This window comes from Xenia sp. Carnegie-2017, unplaced genomic scaffold (genome assembly GCF_021976095.1).
Source record: "Xenia sp. Carnegie-2017 unplaced genomic scaffold, XeniaSp_v1 HiC_scaffold_22, whole genome shotgun sequence".
In the NCBI taxonomy this organism is placed as follows: domain Eukaryota; kingdom Metazoa; phylum Cnidaria; class Anthozoa; order Malacalcyonacea; family Xeniidae; genus Xenia; species Xenia sp. Carnegie-2017.
In genome coordinates, this window is record NW_025813485.1 from 5,847,761 (window position 1) to 5,866,989 (window position 19,229).

The 19,229-nt window shown below is 34.6% G+C and overlaps 3 protein-coding genes and 1 long non-coding RNA gene across 5 annotated transcripts; 3 read left to right on the plus strand and 1 right to left on the minus strand.

The window, feature by feature from the left end:
- The first annotated feature begins 36 nt into the window (after positions 1-36).
- LOC124445674 (diphosphoinositol polyphosphate phosphohydrolase 1-like) lies at positions 37-2,616 on the plus strand. 2 transcript variants are annotated; one of them, XM_046996424.1, is made up of 6 exons: positions 37-366; positions 915-1,025; positions 1,795-1,839; positions 1,907-1,988; positions 2,124-2,223; positions 2,358-2,616. In XM_046996424.1, exons 1-6 carry the CDS (start codon positions 265-267, stop codon positions 2,371-2,373), a joined length of 456 nt encoding a protein of 151 aa, XP_046852380.1. In that variant the 5' UTR covers positions 37-264; the 3' UTR covers positions 2,374-2,616. The 2 variants fall into 2 exon arrangements, with proteins under 2 accessions (XP_046852380.1, XP_046852381.1); XM_046996425.1 differs by lacking the exon at positions 2,358-2,616 and having other exon boundaries at positions 2,124-2,227.
- LOC124445675 (CWF19-like protein 2) lies at positions 2,356-13,150 on the plus strand. Its single transcript, XM_046996426.1, is given in 24 exon segments — positions 2,356-2,422; positions 3,100-3,166; positions 4,158-4,215; positions 4,811-4,936; positions 5,578-5,649; positions 5,723-5,800; positions 5,903-5,998; positions 6,268-6,365; positions 6,437-6,548; positions 6,658-6,710; positions 7,266-7,328; positions 8,183-8,298; positions 8,922-9,214; positions 9,364-9,576; positions 9,671-9,745; positions 9,825-9,893; positions 10,344-10,446; positions 11,108-11,202; positions 11,477-11,593; positions 11,821-11,859; positions 12,015-12,131; positions 12,219-12,299; positions 12,369-12,470; positions 12,796-13,150. Coding segments are annotated over 23 exon segments (2,373 nt in total). The 5' UTR covers positions 2,356-2,422; positions 3,100-3,116; the 3' UTR covers positions 12,943-13,150.
- Positions 13,095-19,154, minus strand: LOC124445672 (electron transfer flavoprotein-ubiquinone oxidoreductase, mitochondrial-like). The gene is made up of 14 exons (XM_046996421.1): positions 18,998-19,154; positions 18,824-18,925; positions 17,993-18,145; positions 17,654-17,730; positions 17,399-17,480; positions 17,066-17,184; positions 16,569-16,646; positions 15,874-16,020; positions 15,457-15,522; positions 15,173-15,244; positions 15,040-15,090; positions 14,879-14,971; positions 14,570-14,735; positions 13,095-13,812 (listed from the first exon to the last, which is right to left on the minus strand). The coding sequence occupies exons 1-14, from the start codon at positions 19,020-19,022 to the stop codon at positions 13,244-13,246; spliced, it is 1,800 nt and encodes a 599-aa protein (XP_046852377.1). The 5' UTR covers positions 19,023-19,154; the 3' UTR covers positions 13,095-13,243.
- On the plus strand, positions 16,016-17,407 carry LOC124445676. Its single transcript, XR_006948221.1, has 2 exons — positions 16,016-16,391; positions 16,508-17,407. It is a non-coding gene; the product is annotated as an uncharacterized LOC124445676 (long non-coding RNA).
- Positions 19,155-19,229: the final 75 nt, after the last annotated feature.

Sequence of the window (19,229 nt, forward strand, 5' to 3'; positions counted from 1 at the left end):
TAACTCTCCCCCTGGAAAATAAATATGCAACATAAGCAACGTAGTCATTTCTATGTGGTATATAATTATGGATATTGTCATTAAATTCTGCTAATTCAGTGAATTCACCCGGCGATGCCAATGCCATGGACCTTCTACCTCCGGATGGTGTTTATCCTTCTGTTGAAACTTTAAAAAAATCGTTATATTAGGTTATTTGCGGAGAGAAAACTTAACGTGGCCATTGCCTATTTAAAAGGAAAGCAGCAGACTTGTCATTGAAAAATGCCAAAAGTTCAATATGTGAATACCATAAGAACGTTTGATAAGGAAGGTTTCAAAAAGCGGGCTGGTTGTCTGTGTTTCAAATCGGAGGCAGAAAATGAGGTACTTTTTTATGAACTTGTCCATTCTCAAAAAGTGTTGATTGCAATTTGCACATCTCCTGTCGCTCGTTACACACATGATAAGTCGCAAATATTCTTAGTCTTCCTGTAGTTTTTCGATATAAACATTTGGTTGATATAATGAATGGGTCTATTTGTAAATTGCATGTGTTGCTTTCAATTTCATACTATGGCTTGTTCTCAAAAAGTTTTTTCTTCGTGTCAATTCCCCATGAGGAATCTCAATTGTGGTTTTGTTGAGTGCTGTTTAAAAAAGCAGTACTTATTGTTTCGTTGGACAGGTTTCGTGTATTTTTCTCACCTATTTTTCACGATTGAAACTGTGGAATTGCTTTTCTTCTTTAAAAAGTTATGAAAGTTTTCACTCATAACATTTGATATGGAATGGAAAAAGAAATGTGAATTCTTTAATTGATTATCTGTAAAGCCAAAAATGTCAAACTTTGTTTTTTTCTTAAATGCATTACTTCAAATGAATCTTCACGTCTGGAGTTCTTGTATGAAGGTACATGATGTCTTGTTATCCAGGTGTTGCTTGTGTCCAGTTCAAAAGTACCAAATAAATGGGTTGTACCTAGTGGGGGTGTTGAGCCTAATGAGGATTTACAAACAGCTGCTTTAAGGGAGGTTGCTGAGGAGGTATGTTGTTGGCAACATGTTATTATAATTTTTTATTATTTTTTAATCACTTCATGAAGGTTTTCCATTTTTATGTAAATTAATTTAGCTCTAATTTTCAAAGTTTACATCATCATTTGTATCTTAAATTTTTCTTTGATTATTGTAAATCCCCACTTATTGCTGCTGCACTTATTTTATTTCTTTTGATTCTGAAGAGCGGCACTTACTGGCAGCTTATTAAATAATTTTCAGCTAAAGGTTCACACGAAGTATTTTTATTGCTCCCAAAAAATGATAAAATACATGATAAAATACATGATAAAATATAATACAACTTAACTTAATAACTCTCTCATTTTCCATACTAAAGTTACTCAGGTGCAATGCTTAATTGCTAAATAACTTTTCTGCATTCTGAGTGTGGTGGTTAATCGAGAGCAACGCTAAAGCAAGCATTTATCATAATTCTTTAATCATTTTTGTGCATACTAAAACCAACTTTGACAATTATTAATGTAAATTCAGCTTAGTTTCAAGACACATCAGTGATACATCAGCAGAGCAATATGGATACATACTTTTCATTTCGTTGCTCTCTTTAGTCCTGAGTTATTAACCGTGCTGTGTAAGATTCTGTGTATAGTCCACTTAAATGACCACCAACCAATACTCTTCTTTTTTTTCTCCTTTAATTAATCATCAACATGTTCTGTGTACATTTTTGTTATCTTTTCACCAAATTATAATATGATTTTATATTAATTGGGTTTTGTTTACATTCATTCAGGCAGGTGTAAAGGGCACCCTCGGTCGATTTTTAGGAACATTTGAGGTATTGAATACTTTAATTTCAAATATTTTTTGTTGCTCTTCTAAGTAATGCATTTGATTTTTTACAGAATAACAAAAGAAAGCATAGGACTGCTGTCTTTGTGCTTATAGTTACTGAAGAATCTGAAGAGTGGCACGAAGGAAAGTGTGGTAAGTTGTTGGCAATCAGTCTTCTTGGCATATTGGATTTTAGCTAATAAATAAGAAATAAATTAGAACTTTAGTGAACTTTATCAGTGAATGTCCCATTGGACCTTTTTGCATTGAGGTTATATTATTATTTAGGACGAATCCGAAAGTGGTTTACTGTTGATTCTGCATCAAAGCTGCTTAGGGAATGCAAGCCATTCCAAGCATGCTACATAGATAAAGCTGTTAAGACAAGGTGACTTCACGGACATATATATGACAACTATAATTAATAATATTGTATACAAATATTCAACATTGCTACTTACTGTCAATACAGTCTTTTTGTGAGATTTTGATTTTTTTCTTCTTTTTTCAACTTTATGGTAGACTGGGTTGTGGTTGAAATTACTCTCAGAAGAATACATTGCCCAAAAAAGGATGTGTAGATATATGTATGTATATATTTGAACATGTGTCTTGATGATGATATTATTTGGAAAGACGACATGGATTTTTGTGCTGTATCCCTAAAACAGATCTGTAAATAGTTTTTGAACTGCTATGGCATGATTGTCAAAGATTTTTGTTGTTTAATGTGTAAATAATAAGACAGAGCCTAAATTGTGACAGTTTCTGTTCCACAAAATTTTACTTGTTTGTTTTGAATTATTTAAAGAAAAACAAACCAAGTCGTTTTTACAAAGATTGGCATTGTTTCAGCTCAGCAGTTTTCATGTTTACTCCAATAAAAGAAATTTGTGCATTTAATATAGACAACAATTTGTTTGAGAATAGACATCTTTCAACATCTCATGATGCCATCTTCAGTATGAACGAATAGATATATAAATAATGATTATAATGATTTGTGTATTTATAATTTATTCATTCATTCTGAAGGTGGCATCATAAGGATGAGAATAGAGATGTCGAAACATGTCTATTCTCAAAAAAATCATTGTCTATTTTAAATGCACATTATTAATAGTGCTTTTATGAATTATAAAAAAATTTGTTTGAATTTTATGAATTTCTGACAAAATAATTTCTTGCTCGAAGAATGTTAAAGTCATTTAAGGCTATCTCTGCACTTCAGAGTTTATTTATTAACAAATTTGGTTTTTAATAGTGGCTTGGGTGTTGGATATGCAAGCTGTTTCCCTGTTCATCTGCATGTTTGAGTCTAAATGTGTGAGGTAATTAACCCGTAAATTTTGTAACTTATTTAATTACTTTTGGAAGTATAATCATATTAAGACTAAGTTGTCATAAGAGCTGGAAGATTTAGCCAATTGACCATACACAGTTAATTGACCTATTATTTTATTGCACAATAAAGAAATTATTTATGTAACTTTTGATGCTTCATTAGAACAAATGAACCATTGACAAATTGGAATAGGGGGTTTCTCTCTAAAAAGCATCAAAAGTTACATAAATAAGTTCTTTATGTTAAAATATGATCTAGGGTTGATCTAACAACAACTCCAGAATACCAGAAAATATTAATTTAATCAAATACTAATCATTGTTCTATTGTCAACCACAGGGACTGCAGATAGTTGATAATTGTTGATGGAGGTGCTAATATTCATATATGCATGTTGTACTTTATTAGTTTCTATTGATATCAATTGAGATTACAGATTATAACTTATGAATATATGAATACCCCGAATATCAATGTTCTTTGATACCTGTGGTTTTTTGTTATTCACTGGAAATTGGAAAACAATTATTGATATTACTTTTTAATAAGATAATTTGGCAGAAAATATTTTCATATTTCTGATAGACAAATGTGTTTAGATTACTGTGGAATAAGTAAAATGGGAACTCCGACAATTTCAACTTTTCATTTTCCTTAAATTATAATCTAGGATTCTAACACATTAATCATTATAGTCATTCTAGCAATTATTAATTGAGAGTTTATTTTAGTTATCTATCCCAAAATTTTTCACATAGGTGTATGATATACTTTTTTCCATGATGACATTCATGTGCGAAAATAGCTAATTCCGCGCCTCAAAAATGTTGAGTTAAATGAATAATTGGTAGTTATTTTATAATTAAAACCAATTAAATCCATCAATGAAGTTCAAGTAAATGATTCACCGAATTTCACAGTTCACTCGTGGAAACATAAAACAAAATGGCGGAATTAATAAACTTTGTTTCGAAAAGTGCATTAGATGCTGAGAAATCCCAAAAGCGAGTAGAAAGGGCCAAAGTTTTACGAAAAGTAAGTTTTTTGTAAAGTATGTTTCTGTATAGTATGTTTCCACATGCAAATAAGAACATGACTTACACTAAATGATAACACTCAGCTTAACCCTCCTATTACAGTATTACCTATTTACCTTTTTTCCTATTTAAACGTCAATAACCTATAGACTTTTAGAGCTTGTTTACAATATTTTCATCCGATTAATGCTGTTGTCTCTCACTTATATTACCTGGGAGCTGCATATTCACTTAGCCAGATTGCATGGGTAGTTTTTATCTTTTTATGTTGGAGCGTTGGAGTAATCGGTAATTAAGTAAATGGTTTGAACCCGGGAGTATCGTTACATGTTTGTAAATGTAGATCGTCCAGGTTGGTATAGTCCTGAGAAGGACTGTTTTTGTTGTTGTTGACTGACGTTTCGACAACCTTAGCGGTAGTCATCTTCAGAGTCAAAATTTTTATCGAAACGTCAGTCAACAACAACAAAAACAGTCCTTCTAAGGACTATACCAACCTGGACGATCGACATTTACAAACATGTAATTGATAATTGTTGTACAATGTATTTTTGTTTGATTTTTAAATCTTTTACCATATATTAAATAATCAGGCCAGAGAGGAATATGAAAGAAAGGAACGTATTTTAGAAGAAAAAAGAAAAAGAGGCGAAGATGTGTGGATTCTGCCATCTGTAGCTAGTCGTCTGTCACCTGACGCCAGCAGTAATGAAAGAGAAGTATAAAATTTGATGTACCTTGATTTTACTGCCTGTTAATATCACTTAATTTTGATGTTTGTTGAGGTGCTTGTGTTGTGCTTTACTTTGATCAATAAATATTAAAAAAATAATTGTGAACTGTTTAAACATTCCCTTAAACCAGACTGGAAAGTTTGTAAGCTGCACACCCTAGATTCGAAATGTGCAAGCATAAAAGTATTGTTTTCTAAAAGCTGCATACTTGAAATCTTGGGTGTGCACTACAAACTTTCAATTCCGGACCATAAATTGATTCTTCAAATTATAACTATAAGTGACACGAAACTTACGTATGCATGTTTGAAGCATACTTGAGGGAATACTTTAACAATGGATGGATGCTGCAATTTGCCCACTTTTCTTGCACAATATAAATTAAACATAACCAAGAAGTCGATATTTGTTTGTGAAACAGCCATGATCAGGCCTAAACGCCATTTTTAAAATAATTTTCTTACAAAATGAAAAAAACACACCATTTTATTTTGCTTTTCAAGACTTCAAGCTTTTCAAAACACTTTGGAAGATGCAATTTTAACACAAGATGATTAGAACATTCAAAGGAATGAGAATTGCCGTTGGCTACATGAATTTTCTTTATGTTCATTGTGTGATTTAAGGATGAAAAGCACTCAACGAAAAGAAAGAAAAGCAAAAAGGACAAGAAGAAGAAAAAGAAAAAAAGGCATAAAGTATGAAATGATAATGTTTTTTTGTTCCATATTTTTTAGTTTGTTGTGTGACATGTACCTTTCTTATTTCAAGAGTGATTCAGAAGAAGATGAATGGGTTGAAAAGAATCCAAAAGGTGTGAAGGATGATGTTTCTGCAGGAAACGTTCAGGTGATTATGATTGCATCCTGTTTTATTTGCTTTTAAAATTTCATTTGCTTGTTTTAAAAAGTAAAAACTTTTAAAAATATTTTAAACATTGTGCATTTGTAGCGCGATTCATGGATGCTACTCCCCATATCACGTGAGATCAAGCCAAAGCAAAAGGAAGCAGAAATTAAAAAAGTTGAACCATCTTCAGTAATGGAGGTAAGACCTGAATGGGATGGGGGGGTGGTGGTTAAGCTTTGACAATGTTTCAATATTTTGTATGTTAATAGCAAAGTACTTGTTTAGAGGGTTAAAGATGGTTGAAGCTATTTCATTTTGGCAAAATAAAAGTACTTGCCAGCCTTTTACTGAAATCAAAGTTATTAAACCTTTTCTCATTTTGTTCATAGAAAAACTCTCAAGTCAACACATATTTGCTTCATGGTTGATAAAATGGATGACATGAAATTTTGCATTTTTTTCTTAAGATAGGTCAACATCCACGAGAGCTTAACCCGTACTGGAGAAAAGGTGGAAGTGGGCTGCCATCACAAAATACAACAGACGAGGGTAAAAATACGCATACGTTCTTCACTCGAACTTTTAAAATTTTTTTTGCAATTTGCAACTTCATTTCTTCATACTCTATTATTTCAGTGCTTAATTCCGCTGGTAATCAAAATGGTTTAAAAGAGCGTACGAACGAGCTAAGCAGCAAGCTGAAGACGAGGGAAGATCATTGACCGATGTGGCTGCTGAAAGATGGGGGGTATATTATATTCATGATTTGTTGTAACACATGAATTTTTGACTTTCTTGGTGTTATGAAATGAACGACACTGTATGTGGTATTGTTTTTTTTTCAATGTTCTTTGTAGTCTTTGGAGAAGCTAAAACGTCTTGCGTATGGTGATGATGAATTAGAAAACAAGTGAGAATATTTTCATTTAAAATTTTGAATAAATATTGAAAAATTCTCGTGAGGTCTTGCGCCAATGCGCGGTTTAGCGCTGCGGCGCTTATTTCATTTTCCCATTTTGAATGCGGCTCTAACATAACCACGAGCGGCTAATAGCGCGTTCAGACTGAGTGCCGGAGTACGATACCCTGGTTCGGGCACAAATCTGCAGGCCCTTTACATTACGTAGTACGCACTAGCTTCGCCTATTTATAATTTCATGTTTTTCATTGTAAACAAGTTTTGAAACCGTGTGCTGAATACGTGCCTCTTTGAGCGGCGCTAAAGTAACTTTAGCACGTACATATTTACTGTTATTGTAATGTAATGTTCACTTTATGTAAAACATTTTCATCTGGGAGACAAATTGTTTTAAGACAAAATGTTTTGTTTCTGGTACTAAGTCATTGTTGAACTTTTCTTTTCCAAAGATGTAAACCGTACTTTCTCATTGATGGAAACTATCATACAACTTGAAACAGTTTAGTAAAAGTTCATGGAAACAATGTGTTCTTTGTTTTCGAATAGTGAACCTAAATTAAGTTCGATGAAATGGAAGCAAAAGGAATGGGCAAAGGACAAGGGTCCAAGGTGAGTAAACCTGGGAAAAATTATTGTTTTTAGTGGAAATATATTTGTTTTTGGAAAAATATATGAGTAATGAAAATAGTGTGATTATTATGAGTAATTATGTGTATTAGTTATGAGTAATGAAAAAAGTGACGTTATTTCCAGACAATTGAAACAAATGAACACCACAAATTAAGAAATTTACTGCCAAACAAAAATAACTGTAAATATAACCTGAGAAGTAAACATAAATATAAAGTTCCGCTTGCTCGCACCAACAGAGCGAAGAATTCGTTCATCCTGTCCTTGTGTACATAAAGTTACACAAAAGTGGCCAGGTATGGAGTTTTCTTTGTCTCTGTTGGTGTTAGCGAGTACCATTTTTATAATTGTAAATTTAATAAATGTAAATACCTTGTAAAATTTTATTGTATTTTAGATATTAGATATTATTTGTTATTGTAACTTTACTAATTTAGATATTTGTAATTCAGCTGCAAGGCTGCAATTAATATTTTAATAAGCTACTTACTTACTTACACTTACGAGTGATAGTTTTAAGAATCGCAGACGTAAGGACTTGCTTATGGAACTGGTTGACTCTTATACCGTTTATGTGAATTGGGCTTAAAACAGAAAAACAAATTCTGAAAATATATAGTTGGATAAAAAAGCTGCGTCTTAAGGTCTTTTTTATATTGTAAATATATTTTTATTTTGGCGAAGTAGGGTTTGGTTTTTTTGGTTATGGATGCCTAATGGGACTTGTATAGTATTGATGTAGAAAATTCCTTTAAGTTTACTTTAAGACACGACGCAGCGCAATAAATTTGCTCACTTATCAACATGCTATTCAGTAAATACTTACTATTTAGATCGTCCATAGCAACATTGATGAGGCGACCTAAAGATGACGATGATCAAACATGTCCAACAAAAGTACGCGACATGAAGTATGAGGCTTATCGACGTGGGGAAACAAAGTGTTCAGGTAGCCATGCTTGGCTAAAGATTTTTGCTCAAAGACATGACACGAGATGAAATGGGCACGTGATCGCCCATCATGTTGTAGCCTATGACCAGTGAAAAAACAAGCACTTTCAATTTAAAATCAATGCGATAAATAATCGACAACTAAAGTAATTTATCGGCAATATTTATCATATGGCTATTGCTTTCTGTCCAATTTTCACAAACCTTTTGGGAAAAGTAGAATGTGTTACAAAGCCACTTCTGAAACAATGACAGGAAGACAAATTGATGAACAAATTATGGCAACTAATATTTACTGATAAATACTCGCAAGTATGATCAGAGCAATGCTCCTCTTGATGCTTTGAGATATATCACATGTTGCTTTATGAAACAGCTGGGGTCTTATTGTACTTGCATGACTACCCTAATCATCTGATTTAAATTTTATTTGAACTATGAAAGTGAAAGAGTACCTTCATAGAAATAATCTAAGACTGTCCAAATGAAAGGGTTTTTTGTTTCATCCTGAAGAATGAATTAAAATCACAGTCTGTCATGATCTGGGTGTACATATGGGATATTGCATGTCTGTAATTTCATATGTTTTGAACTCAAAACGTGTCTTTGTTATATGAACAGGAAGGTGGAGGAAAAGAGAGAAACAAAGTGATTTCACAAAAAGTAGAAGCTCTGAGTCTACTAGTAAGAAAACTTATTTAGAAGAAAAGGAATTCAATTCCGAGAAAAAAAGTAATCTTGATGTCCAGAGCTCTAGTTCTACATCGTCATCTGAAGAAGAAAATTTGAAAGAGGAAAAATATGCGAAAGTAGATGAAGACGTTAAGGATGTCATGATTGCCAAAGTAGTGACTGAAGCAGATCTGAATGTGCTTGGTGCAAAGCGTCTAAAGGCTGAACTCATGGGAAACGAGGTATACGTTTATGAAAGCGAGATAGGAGCATTTCGGTGGTTGACAACTACTCATATTTAGCGAACTGTTATTGAGAATAAGTAATGAAGGATAAACGCCTTTCATCTATCTTTTATCCCATTCATTCTCAAGTTCAATTTTTCATAAAGGAATTGGCCAATGAACTGGAGCTCAAACTTAAGAATATGCGCGAAATTAAAGAGAAACAAGATCAACGTGGAACTGGGAAAAATCTAATCGACAGAAATGATTCGAATAATGTCGTAGTATTAACTAGAACAGATCGTGCTGGTAATGTTAGGCCACATGGAGAATATAGTATAAACAGAAAGAAAAGTGGAAAACGAGAAAGAAGAAGGAAGGTTAGTACTTTAACTTATGTTTCCGTACTGCTACCGATAACCCGTTTAGCGGTTATCTTTATAAAGCGATGTATGAAATTTCAATTCTTTTTAGGTTTCAACGCATGACGAGGAGGGTAAACGAAGTAGATATTTCTATGACGACGATGAGCATGATCTTAAATCTTTGGTGAGTCTAAAGTTTTGTTTTTTACATTTCATGTAAAAATATTTGATGCATCTTTTTGTTGATGATGTATCTGCATTAGATTGCTCAAGAAAAAACGAACACCACCTTCGATCAAATATCATCTTACGTCAAATTAGCCGCTCAAAAGGTAATTCTATCTCTGTCTTCAGAATAATTTCGTCTTCTGCCATTTTTTCACGTGCGTAGCTGCCTAAGAATGAAACTTAAAATCTGTGCACTGTATGATTGATAAGATACTTTTTAAAAAAACAAATGGCAAGTTTCATCTTCCACTAGATCGTTGCGTGTGCCTTACTGTAGCTCATCGATAAGCACTTTATTTATTATATCTTTATTGTTAAAGTGGGAATTGTTTTACAATTTGAATTGGATTCTTATTGGATTAACGTCCGAAAAAAAAACCATTCCTGCGATCCAAAACGCCTATCACAAAACACGTCAAGGTCACGTGAGAGAGCTTAAACTAGCTCATCCACTAATTGACCTATTTACATATTTTCCTTTCTTTTGTAATATGATATAAGTCTTGGCTTGAACTTGAAGCTTAAGTTAATGAGATTCTTTCTTTCCTTAAAAGCTGGGTGGACAGTTTGATCTGGATGATAAATTTGAATCTGCAGCTGCCACAAAGTTTACTCCTGAAGAACTAGAGCAAAAATCTAGACAGAAAGCTATACGTGGTAAGATGACTTTTGAAATTCATGAAAATGCATTCTACTGTATGAGGTCTAAAGTTGACTTTTACGACAAGTTCTTGTACCATTTAACGGTCGGCAAATTTTATTCAATGATTTATATGTCGCCAACATCTGCCAGTGTTACTCGGAATGATGTTTTGGTTAATGTCAATTATAAAATAAACACAATGAAACGCGTGCGCTGATTGGTCTAGAGCTGTGTTAGCATTAGCCTGTGCAAAGCACAATTGAGCTCAGCCAATCAAATCAATCAAAACAATCAATCAGTCAAAGAGAATTTGCAAATCGATCACGAATACATTTTAGAGGAAAAATTAACGATGTTTATTGTGTTTGCACTGGCTTATGCAAACCTCGGAGACGTTTGTGAGAACTCTCAAGCAGGTGCAACCCTCGACCTTCGTTCTCGGGCTTGCACTGATCTGCTCTCGAGTTCTCCCAAAGGTCTCCTCGGTTTGCATAAGCCTGTGCAAACACAATAAACATCTTTTATTTCTTAACTGAAGACGGTTTGAATTGGTTTAACCAATGTTGTTGTTACATTGTTGCAAAGATAGAACCGTGTAACAGTGAGTTCTGCGATAAAAAAACTTGTTTGAATTTATTTTTTGTATATAATACTCTAGTTTTGTACATATTTCAGAACATCAAAAACTCTCTGCCCAAATGGACAACTGTAAATTTTGCTTGGACAGTCCAGAATTTGCAAAACATCTCGTTATTGCTATTGGGTTAAAGGTATCCGATTATAACATTTCACTATTTCAGTCCGACATCACTTTGGTCCTCCTTTTTTTCTTTCATTATTCAATGCTTTAATGCTTTATCACGCCGTCATATATATGTCAAAAATGTGTAAGCAACAAAAAATAAACGAAGACGAAGTCAATAATGCATGAATGTCTACGTCTCCACTCTACTGTACGAACATGTCTAGTTCGTTTTCTCTTATTGTTATGTGTTCCTGGTTAACGACTTACTTTATGAAAGATTTTTCATTTATAACATTAAGGTCTATCTTACTCTACCCCTGAACCAATCATTGACTGATGGTCACTGTTTACTTGCTCCCGTCATGCACCATGTTGCCGCCACGATGATCGACGAAGATGTATGGAGTGAAATTAAGGTTGGTTTATAACTTATTAAAGCGATTTTTTTTCATTCGAAGAAGGTGTTAAACAAAATACTCATTATATAGCAATTGGTTCTAGGCAGCTGTATTCGTTGTTTGCTTGCTTTTATGAAGAAATTTTTTGAAAAGAACTATTCATCCAAAAGCTGGAAGAAAATTCAATAATTCAATCTCTCATTCACAGAATTTCGGACTCACTAGCTTGATTTTTGAAATTTCAGGTATTCAAGAAAGGTCTTGTGAAGATGTTTGAGGAAATGGTGAGTAGAAAGACAGCGCTTGCTTGTTAAAAATACGAAATAAAGTAATGGAAGGCACCAATACACGCCTTGCACATTACCAATACATGTCTTGCACATTACGTGACATCCAGACGCGTCACAGTCAGGGCACTACTAAGTTGGACATTGTTTAGGGTAAAGACGTGATATTTATGGAAATGTATCGAAATGTCCATAGACAACAACATATGTCAATCGATTGCGTGCCAGTTGATAAAGAAATAGGTCACATGGCACCGATATATTTCAAAGTAAGTACTGTTAATACGTAAAATCCATGCGTTTAAGGTTGTCATCTTGTTCAATCGTCATATATATTTATGCTGATTTCTATTCAGAAAGCGATACAAGAAATGGATTCGGAATGGTCTCAGAACAAAAAACTTATTAACATAAGGGAAAAAGGCTTGCGTTCGTCGGTATGCCAAACAGTAATATTGATGAACCCGTTCAAAATAGAGAATTGAAGTTGATTGTTTATGTTTCAGATACCAAAGGGTCTTCCGTACTTTACCGTTGAGTTCGGTCTCGACGGAGGTTATGCACACGTTATAGAAAATGAGGAGATGGTGCCTCACTATTTTGGAAAGGTAAATTTACTGACTAGAGAAATTTGCTTCTTTATTAGCATAAATAGTACCCCGAATTTTAAATTTTGATAAATTTAGACAATTATTTCTTTTGCTGCCATAATTTCTTTAATATTTTTTTACTAGCGTGGATAGTCACATGGGATGAATTTGTATGTATGCGTGTGTGTGTGTGTGTGGGGTTGATCTAGTTTAGATTAGATTCTTATTCTGTTAATCTTATACCATGGTAAGTTTGCTCCTCTTACCACTAATCACAAACGCTTTACATAAATCGGTTGTTCATTTTGTCACCAGGTACCTAATTTACCAATTTTTGTTTCAGGAAATTGTCGGTGGAATGCTAGAGTTGGAGCCTTTCCTTTGGAGAAAACCAAGAAAAGAGAATTTTCAAACTCAGAAAAAGAAAGTGCTACAGTTTGCTGAATGGTGGAAGCCATTCGATTGGACACAAAGGATAGATAAAAAATAGATTTTTTGCTGATGAAGTCATTTGATAAGGCGGCAAAGAGTATCGTATCATTAATTACGGATGATTGCAGAGCGCAACATTTTAATCAAGCTCTGCGCAAGTGTTGCTGGGAAAGTTGACTACGCAAATTCCAAACATCCACTCCAAATGGGTTGCGAAATCAAAAAAATTTATTCGAATAATTAACATGATAAAACACTTGCTCAAATTATCTCTTGTACATTGCTAATATAGGATATATGTTTACTCTTCCTGATAGCGAACGCCCCGCGAAACTTTTAATCTTGTTCAATACGTAGCGTCACATGCCATTATATGCTGGTCCTTCACCGCCCTCTGGCACAACCCAATTTATGTTCTGACTGGGATCTTTTATGTCGCATGTCTTACAATGAATACAGTTCTGGGCGTTTATTTGTAGCCTCAATCCGTCCCCGACCTCCTCTGGCACGTATTCGTAAACACCAGCTGGACAGAAACGCTGCTCTGGGCCGTCAAATATTGCGAGATTTTTATCAACCGGCACGCTGTCGTCCTTCAAGGTCAGGTGAGCGGGTTGGTCGTGATCATGATTTGTACCAGTAAGTGCAACAGACGATAGCAAATCAAATGTCAATTTCCCGTCGGGTTTCGGGTACTCGATCACTTTAGACTCGGTTGCAGGTTTCAATGAGTTATGATCGGTGTGTTTGTGTTTGAATGTCCAAGGCTCTCGCCCGCGTAATAAATAATAAACAATACCTGTGTAAACAATACCACCGTATATACCTAACTTGGTGTTGAATGACGGCCGTACGTTTCGCACTTCATTCAGTTCATCGTAGATCCAACTGTTGCGTATAGCATCGTCAAAATTTCGCAAATATAAACCTACATGAGAAAAAAACCACGAATTTCAAGATATGCGTGTGCGTAGCAAACTCCCAAAGAGGCGATGTTTCGTTAGACAGACTTGACCCCAGCAACAAATGTATAATTACATGTTTGTAAATGTAGATCGTCCAGGTTGGTATAGTCCTGAGAATGACTGTTTTTGTTGTTGTTGACTACAAACAACAAAAGCAGCAAGTCAAACAACAAACAAACAACAACAAAAACAGTCCTTCTCAGGACTATACCAACCTGGACGATCTACATTTACAAACATGTAACGATACTCCCGGGTTCAAACCATTTACTTTAAATGTATAATTGTTGGGAAACTATTATTGACCTGCAATTCAGCCATGTTGGTGTGTAATGAAATAATGATATCATGGATACAACATGATGTACGTTGGAGAACGGTATGATGCTGATTGCAAGTCAAATATTGGATTCGGACCACATTCTTCCTTCCCCGAAAAAGTACGAGCCAAAGATAAGATAAACTAAGCCAATATATATTCCAAAGATTAGCTGAGAAATCTAAAAGTAGGAAGTGAATATAAAGTAGGAAGCAACCTGTATCCGGTTTTCCCGTAGGGTCAATCCGACAACAGTTATAAACACTAACTAATTAATTGCTACTTTAACTTACAGCATTTCAATAATTGTACTTTATATTACCTCCAACTAATCATAAACCTCGTTCACATAGATAGAAACAGTATCACTCTAGTTAATCACTCTAGTTATTATATTTTACCTTGTGTATCGCATTCGTCGTTGTTCGTTAGTGCTTCAAAAGCACATTCGGCGGCAACTATTCCACTTTTCATAGCGTTGTGTGTTCCTTTCACCTTGGGTACATTCATAAAACCAGGGCTACATCCAATCAACGCACCACCTGGAAATGCGAGTTCTGGTATGCTCTATGAAAAACAAATACTTCAACAACGAAAAATTGGTTATTAAAGTTATCATAATTCATCGAATTCCCGCAATCTTTTTGTGCATCCGACATCCTTTTCAAAAAATTCGTAAAAGTATCAATGTTGGTAAAACCTATTCATACCTGTAGACCACCTTCATTTAAAGCGCGGGCACCGTAACCTATTCTTTTCCCGCCTTCCAATGTCTTTCGAATGTGGGGGTGCGTTTTTAACAACTGAAAAAAAAAGCGCCGAGTGCAACATGTCTTACCATCTTACGTATTGAAGTTGCTGAGCAAACTACCTGAAATTCTCTAAACGGGCTAAGATACGGGTTCTTGTAATCCAAACCAATCTTAAAACAAACAAAACGTCATTTCCATCGCGTTGTTAGTCCCCTAATTTCAAATGATAATGCAGTTCTGGCATTTATTTACCACGTATCCAATAGAAACAAGTGGTCCTTCGTCTAGGTGATAGAGAAAAGAGCCACCGTATGTATTTTTATCCTACAAGAAATTTACCAATCAACTTTTATCGCATCAAAGAAAATTAGTTCGAGCCCGATGTGTGTGGACGATAAAATTATCAACAAGAAATCAGACGGCTACCCTAGAAGTTAGGTATATACGTATCAATTTCGTCGTTTTAAAACGAGTCGAAGTTAAGTGACAGTAATAGTTGAAGTACTTCGATAAAAAAAAAACACTACGAAACGTACCATTGGCCACCCACATGTATGCTCAACAAAGCCCGGTTGGTGATTTGCTGGATCAATTTCCCAAAGCTGAAACATTTGTTAATATAAAAACTCTATAAAGTAAATGTTTCGAACCGGGATTATCGTTACATGTTTGCAAATGTAGATCGTCCAGGTTGGTATAGTCCTGAGAAGGACTGTTTTTGTTGTTGTTGATTGACGTTTCGACAACCTTAGCGGTCGTCATCTTCAGAGTCAAATGACTCAGGACTATACCAACCTGGACGATCTAAATTTACAAATAAAAACTCTCTGTAACTTTTGTGGTCTCGTTCCATTCTTCAGCACGAGTTGTCATACCCGTGATAGTAACTAACATTACAATTTCTGTTTCAGCGCGCACTTTCATATTTTGACTTACAATTTAGGCGTACGAACCTCTTTCAAGCCAATGCCATATGTCTGATGTTGGCAATTTCTACGCAGGTCGTACTTTGGAAACAACGTTTTTGCCAGATGACCGTGGCATCCTTCACCAAACATGGTTAATTTTGCGTGAAACTCCATTCCTCGCTCAAACGTTGCCTGAAAAAGTGAGAAACACATTCCGAATTCTAGTAACCAGCATCATATAGAAATAATCAGTACCAGTGGATACGTAGGGATACGTAGGGATACGTAGGGGTAGGTATATGTAAAGGTACGTACGTCGAGTTCAAATTTCACTTAAATAAATACTTTAATCAGTAAAACGTGAATGGGTATTAATTGGGATGGATGACATTAAATTCTATAACAATGCAACAACCAAAAACAGCAATGGTTTATCGTTGATATTAACGTGCAGTGACAAAAGTAATAGAAAAGTTGATATCTTCCACCGAGATCTGTCAATCCTCGACAATAATGTTGTACACACGTCATTTTTCAGCAGTAAAAAGATCAAAACTTCAGAGGTATTTTAACATGAATACAGCAACGTCCCAAAAAATGTGTCAAGATATTTTGCAATTTTAGCAGTCAGAAGCTTTTACGAGAGGTGGATTAAAGCAAGTTTTCATTAATTCGATAGGAAAAAGTTTTCATTGAGACGATCATCATTCAAAGACCAGATTAAAAAGACCTAACTGGACCTTGGGAGCGCCATCTTTATGAATTCCAACGTCGTTCGTTGCCACTCCTTTGACACTACCATCGTCGTGATACAAAACCTAAAACATGAAATGTATTCCTATTTTGAAATTCCGAAAACCCGAGTTCACAGGAAAGAACCCTGTACATGCATCAGAAATTTGTCTTCGCAAAAGAATCAAGGTCAAGTGGACGTAGACCCAGTTAAATCAATCACGTAACAATTAAATGGTAAGTAATATACAGATAATGGCAAAGTGTGTATACGTTCAAAGTGATATTTTTGTTATCAGGTAAGTTATAGAGAAAGATAAATACGGAGTCAACGTACAGTGATGTTTGAAGGCAACAACATACGTAAAGTCAAAAATGAATAAGCCAAAGAATGAATATACGTATGTTTGGTTACTTAACTATCACAAACACAAACCATCACTAGAACCCACACAATCCTGCTAGCATATCATAATAAAACCATCAAAGATGTGAAAAATGTTACCTCACTTGCAGCAAAACCTGGATAAACTTCGACACCCAACTCCTCAGCCTGCTCTCCCAACCAGCTTACAAAATTACCAAGACGAACAATGTAGTTTCCGTGATTGTTCATTGGCATACCTCAAAATTAACAGCTAATTAACTATGCACATTTAGGCACTTTGTAGTAAACAGTTTGTTGTGCCAGTTTAATGTTTTTGCTGGAATAGTCAAACAATTCCTTGATACAGTGTAAATGTTCTCTGCTTGTTAACCTTACAATTTTTAGACTTGTGACCACAGCAAAGTCTGTATTTTACTATCATGAAATACATAAACACATTCCACATTTTACCTGGTAAAATTGGCAATGGTATTCTGTAGTTCTTTGTAAGAAATGAAAACCTATCCCCAGTTACTTTTGTCTTCAAGGGGGCCTTGAGAAAAAAATGGTTTGATAAGACATGGTATTTTCACAAAATATCAACTGTAGTATGGAGTTATATAAGTATAAGGGTTTTAGTGAACGAACAGCCAGGCCCATATTGTCTAACATTAGCAGTTTCAATAGATTTCAGTTGTTTTGGTTATGTACGGTTCTAGAACTTACTCCCTTTTCCTGCCAATCAGGAATTAGTTCATTCAAAGCACGAGGCTCAAGACATGCTCCGGACAGTGTGTGCGCTCCTATATGCAAAAACACTGATAAATACCTACATGATATGCAATCCAAAAGTAAATATGTCATTGATAAATTTTCAACCATATCATTCAATCCTTAAACAACCATATTAATTCTGCAACAATATAATCCAAAGGTCTTTCTCAATAATAAGTTAAGACATCAGAACAAAGCTCAAGGATGGAGTTCAATGATTGAATGGCCAGCTAATTTGTAGCAATGGAAAAACTTTCATCAATATATAGGTAGCTTAGGTTTTTCAAATACCAATTTCTGGTGCCTTTTCCAAAACACAAACACGGATTTCTTTTTCCTCTTCATTGGCCAACTGTTTTAATCTGATTGCAGCAGACAAACCAGCTGGTCCTCCTCCAACAATGATCACATCCGCTTCATCTGCAAACCTTTCCATTTCAACATCTAATTAAATCAAATATAATCATCACTATCCTTTCATGATATATTGGTATATATTTTCAAAACTAGTTGCTTGCCCAAATGCTTGCTTACTCAACATGCTACCTTTCTCCTTATACCATCATCAAAGAAATTAACCTTGCACAAATCATATTCTGAACCATATTCCTCCCTATACCTTCCTTTACCCAACACTGGAAAGTTTGTAAACTGTGCACCGTAGGTTGGAAAATAATGTGCATAAAAGCCTAGTTTTCTAAAATATTGCACACACAAGTTCTTGGGTGGGCTGTAAAAAACTTTCCAGTCTGGACTTTCCCAGTATACTTTTACAGATACAGAGGGTTTTTGCTAGTTGAAACTATTTCCTCCACGGTACACAGATCTTTCCAGAAAACAAATAAACATCAATAAATGAAATTAAAAGTATGAACCACGAAAGATTATTTACAGTTATTTTCACTGTAAAATTGCAAATAATTGAGAAAACGTCGAAAAATTTCATTACGAAACAAAACAAAATCGTGAACACCAACTGTTATTACATGACATCATCAACTACAACTTGCTGACTCAGACTCCTCTGGTCGCGGGCAAGATACAGTCATATAAATCTTAACTAATAAAATCAATAATTCCCATAAATGAAAGATAAAATGCAGCAGCATTAAAATCGTTTACCTTTCCATCGAGGATCGGACTCACGGGGGTAAATCGTATAGTGAGTTGTAATTTTTGAACGACCTTTGACCGAAGTACATTTTTGTCGATGCCAACGACAAGCTTGGGGAAAAATAATTCAAACTATTGACAAAAATTCAAATGCTTTATATAAGAAGTGAAATATTGAAATACCTTTTAATATATTTCTTCTTAACATCAAAATTTTGTGCCAAATTCTGTCTTCTTCACGCAATTATTTGATTGTGTAACGTTATTACACGTTATAGAGTGGCCAAACAACAACATAATGAGCCCACGTCAAATCCAAGTCATTACTAGGCAGCGGTCACAGCGTCAAATCAGTTAATTAAATAGAATTAAATCACAAACCATTGATATTTACAGTACATCATATAATCGACAA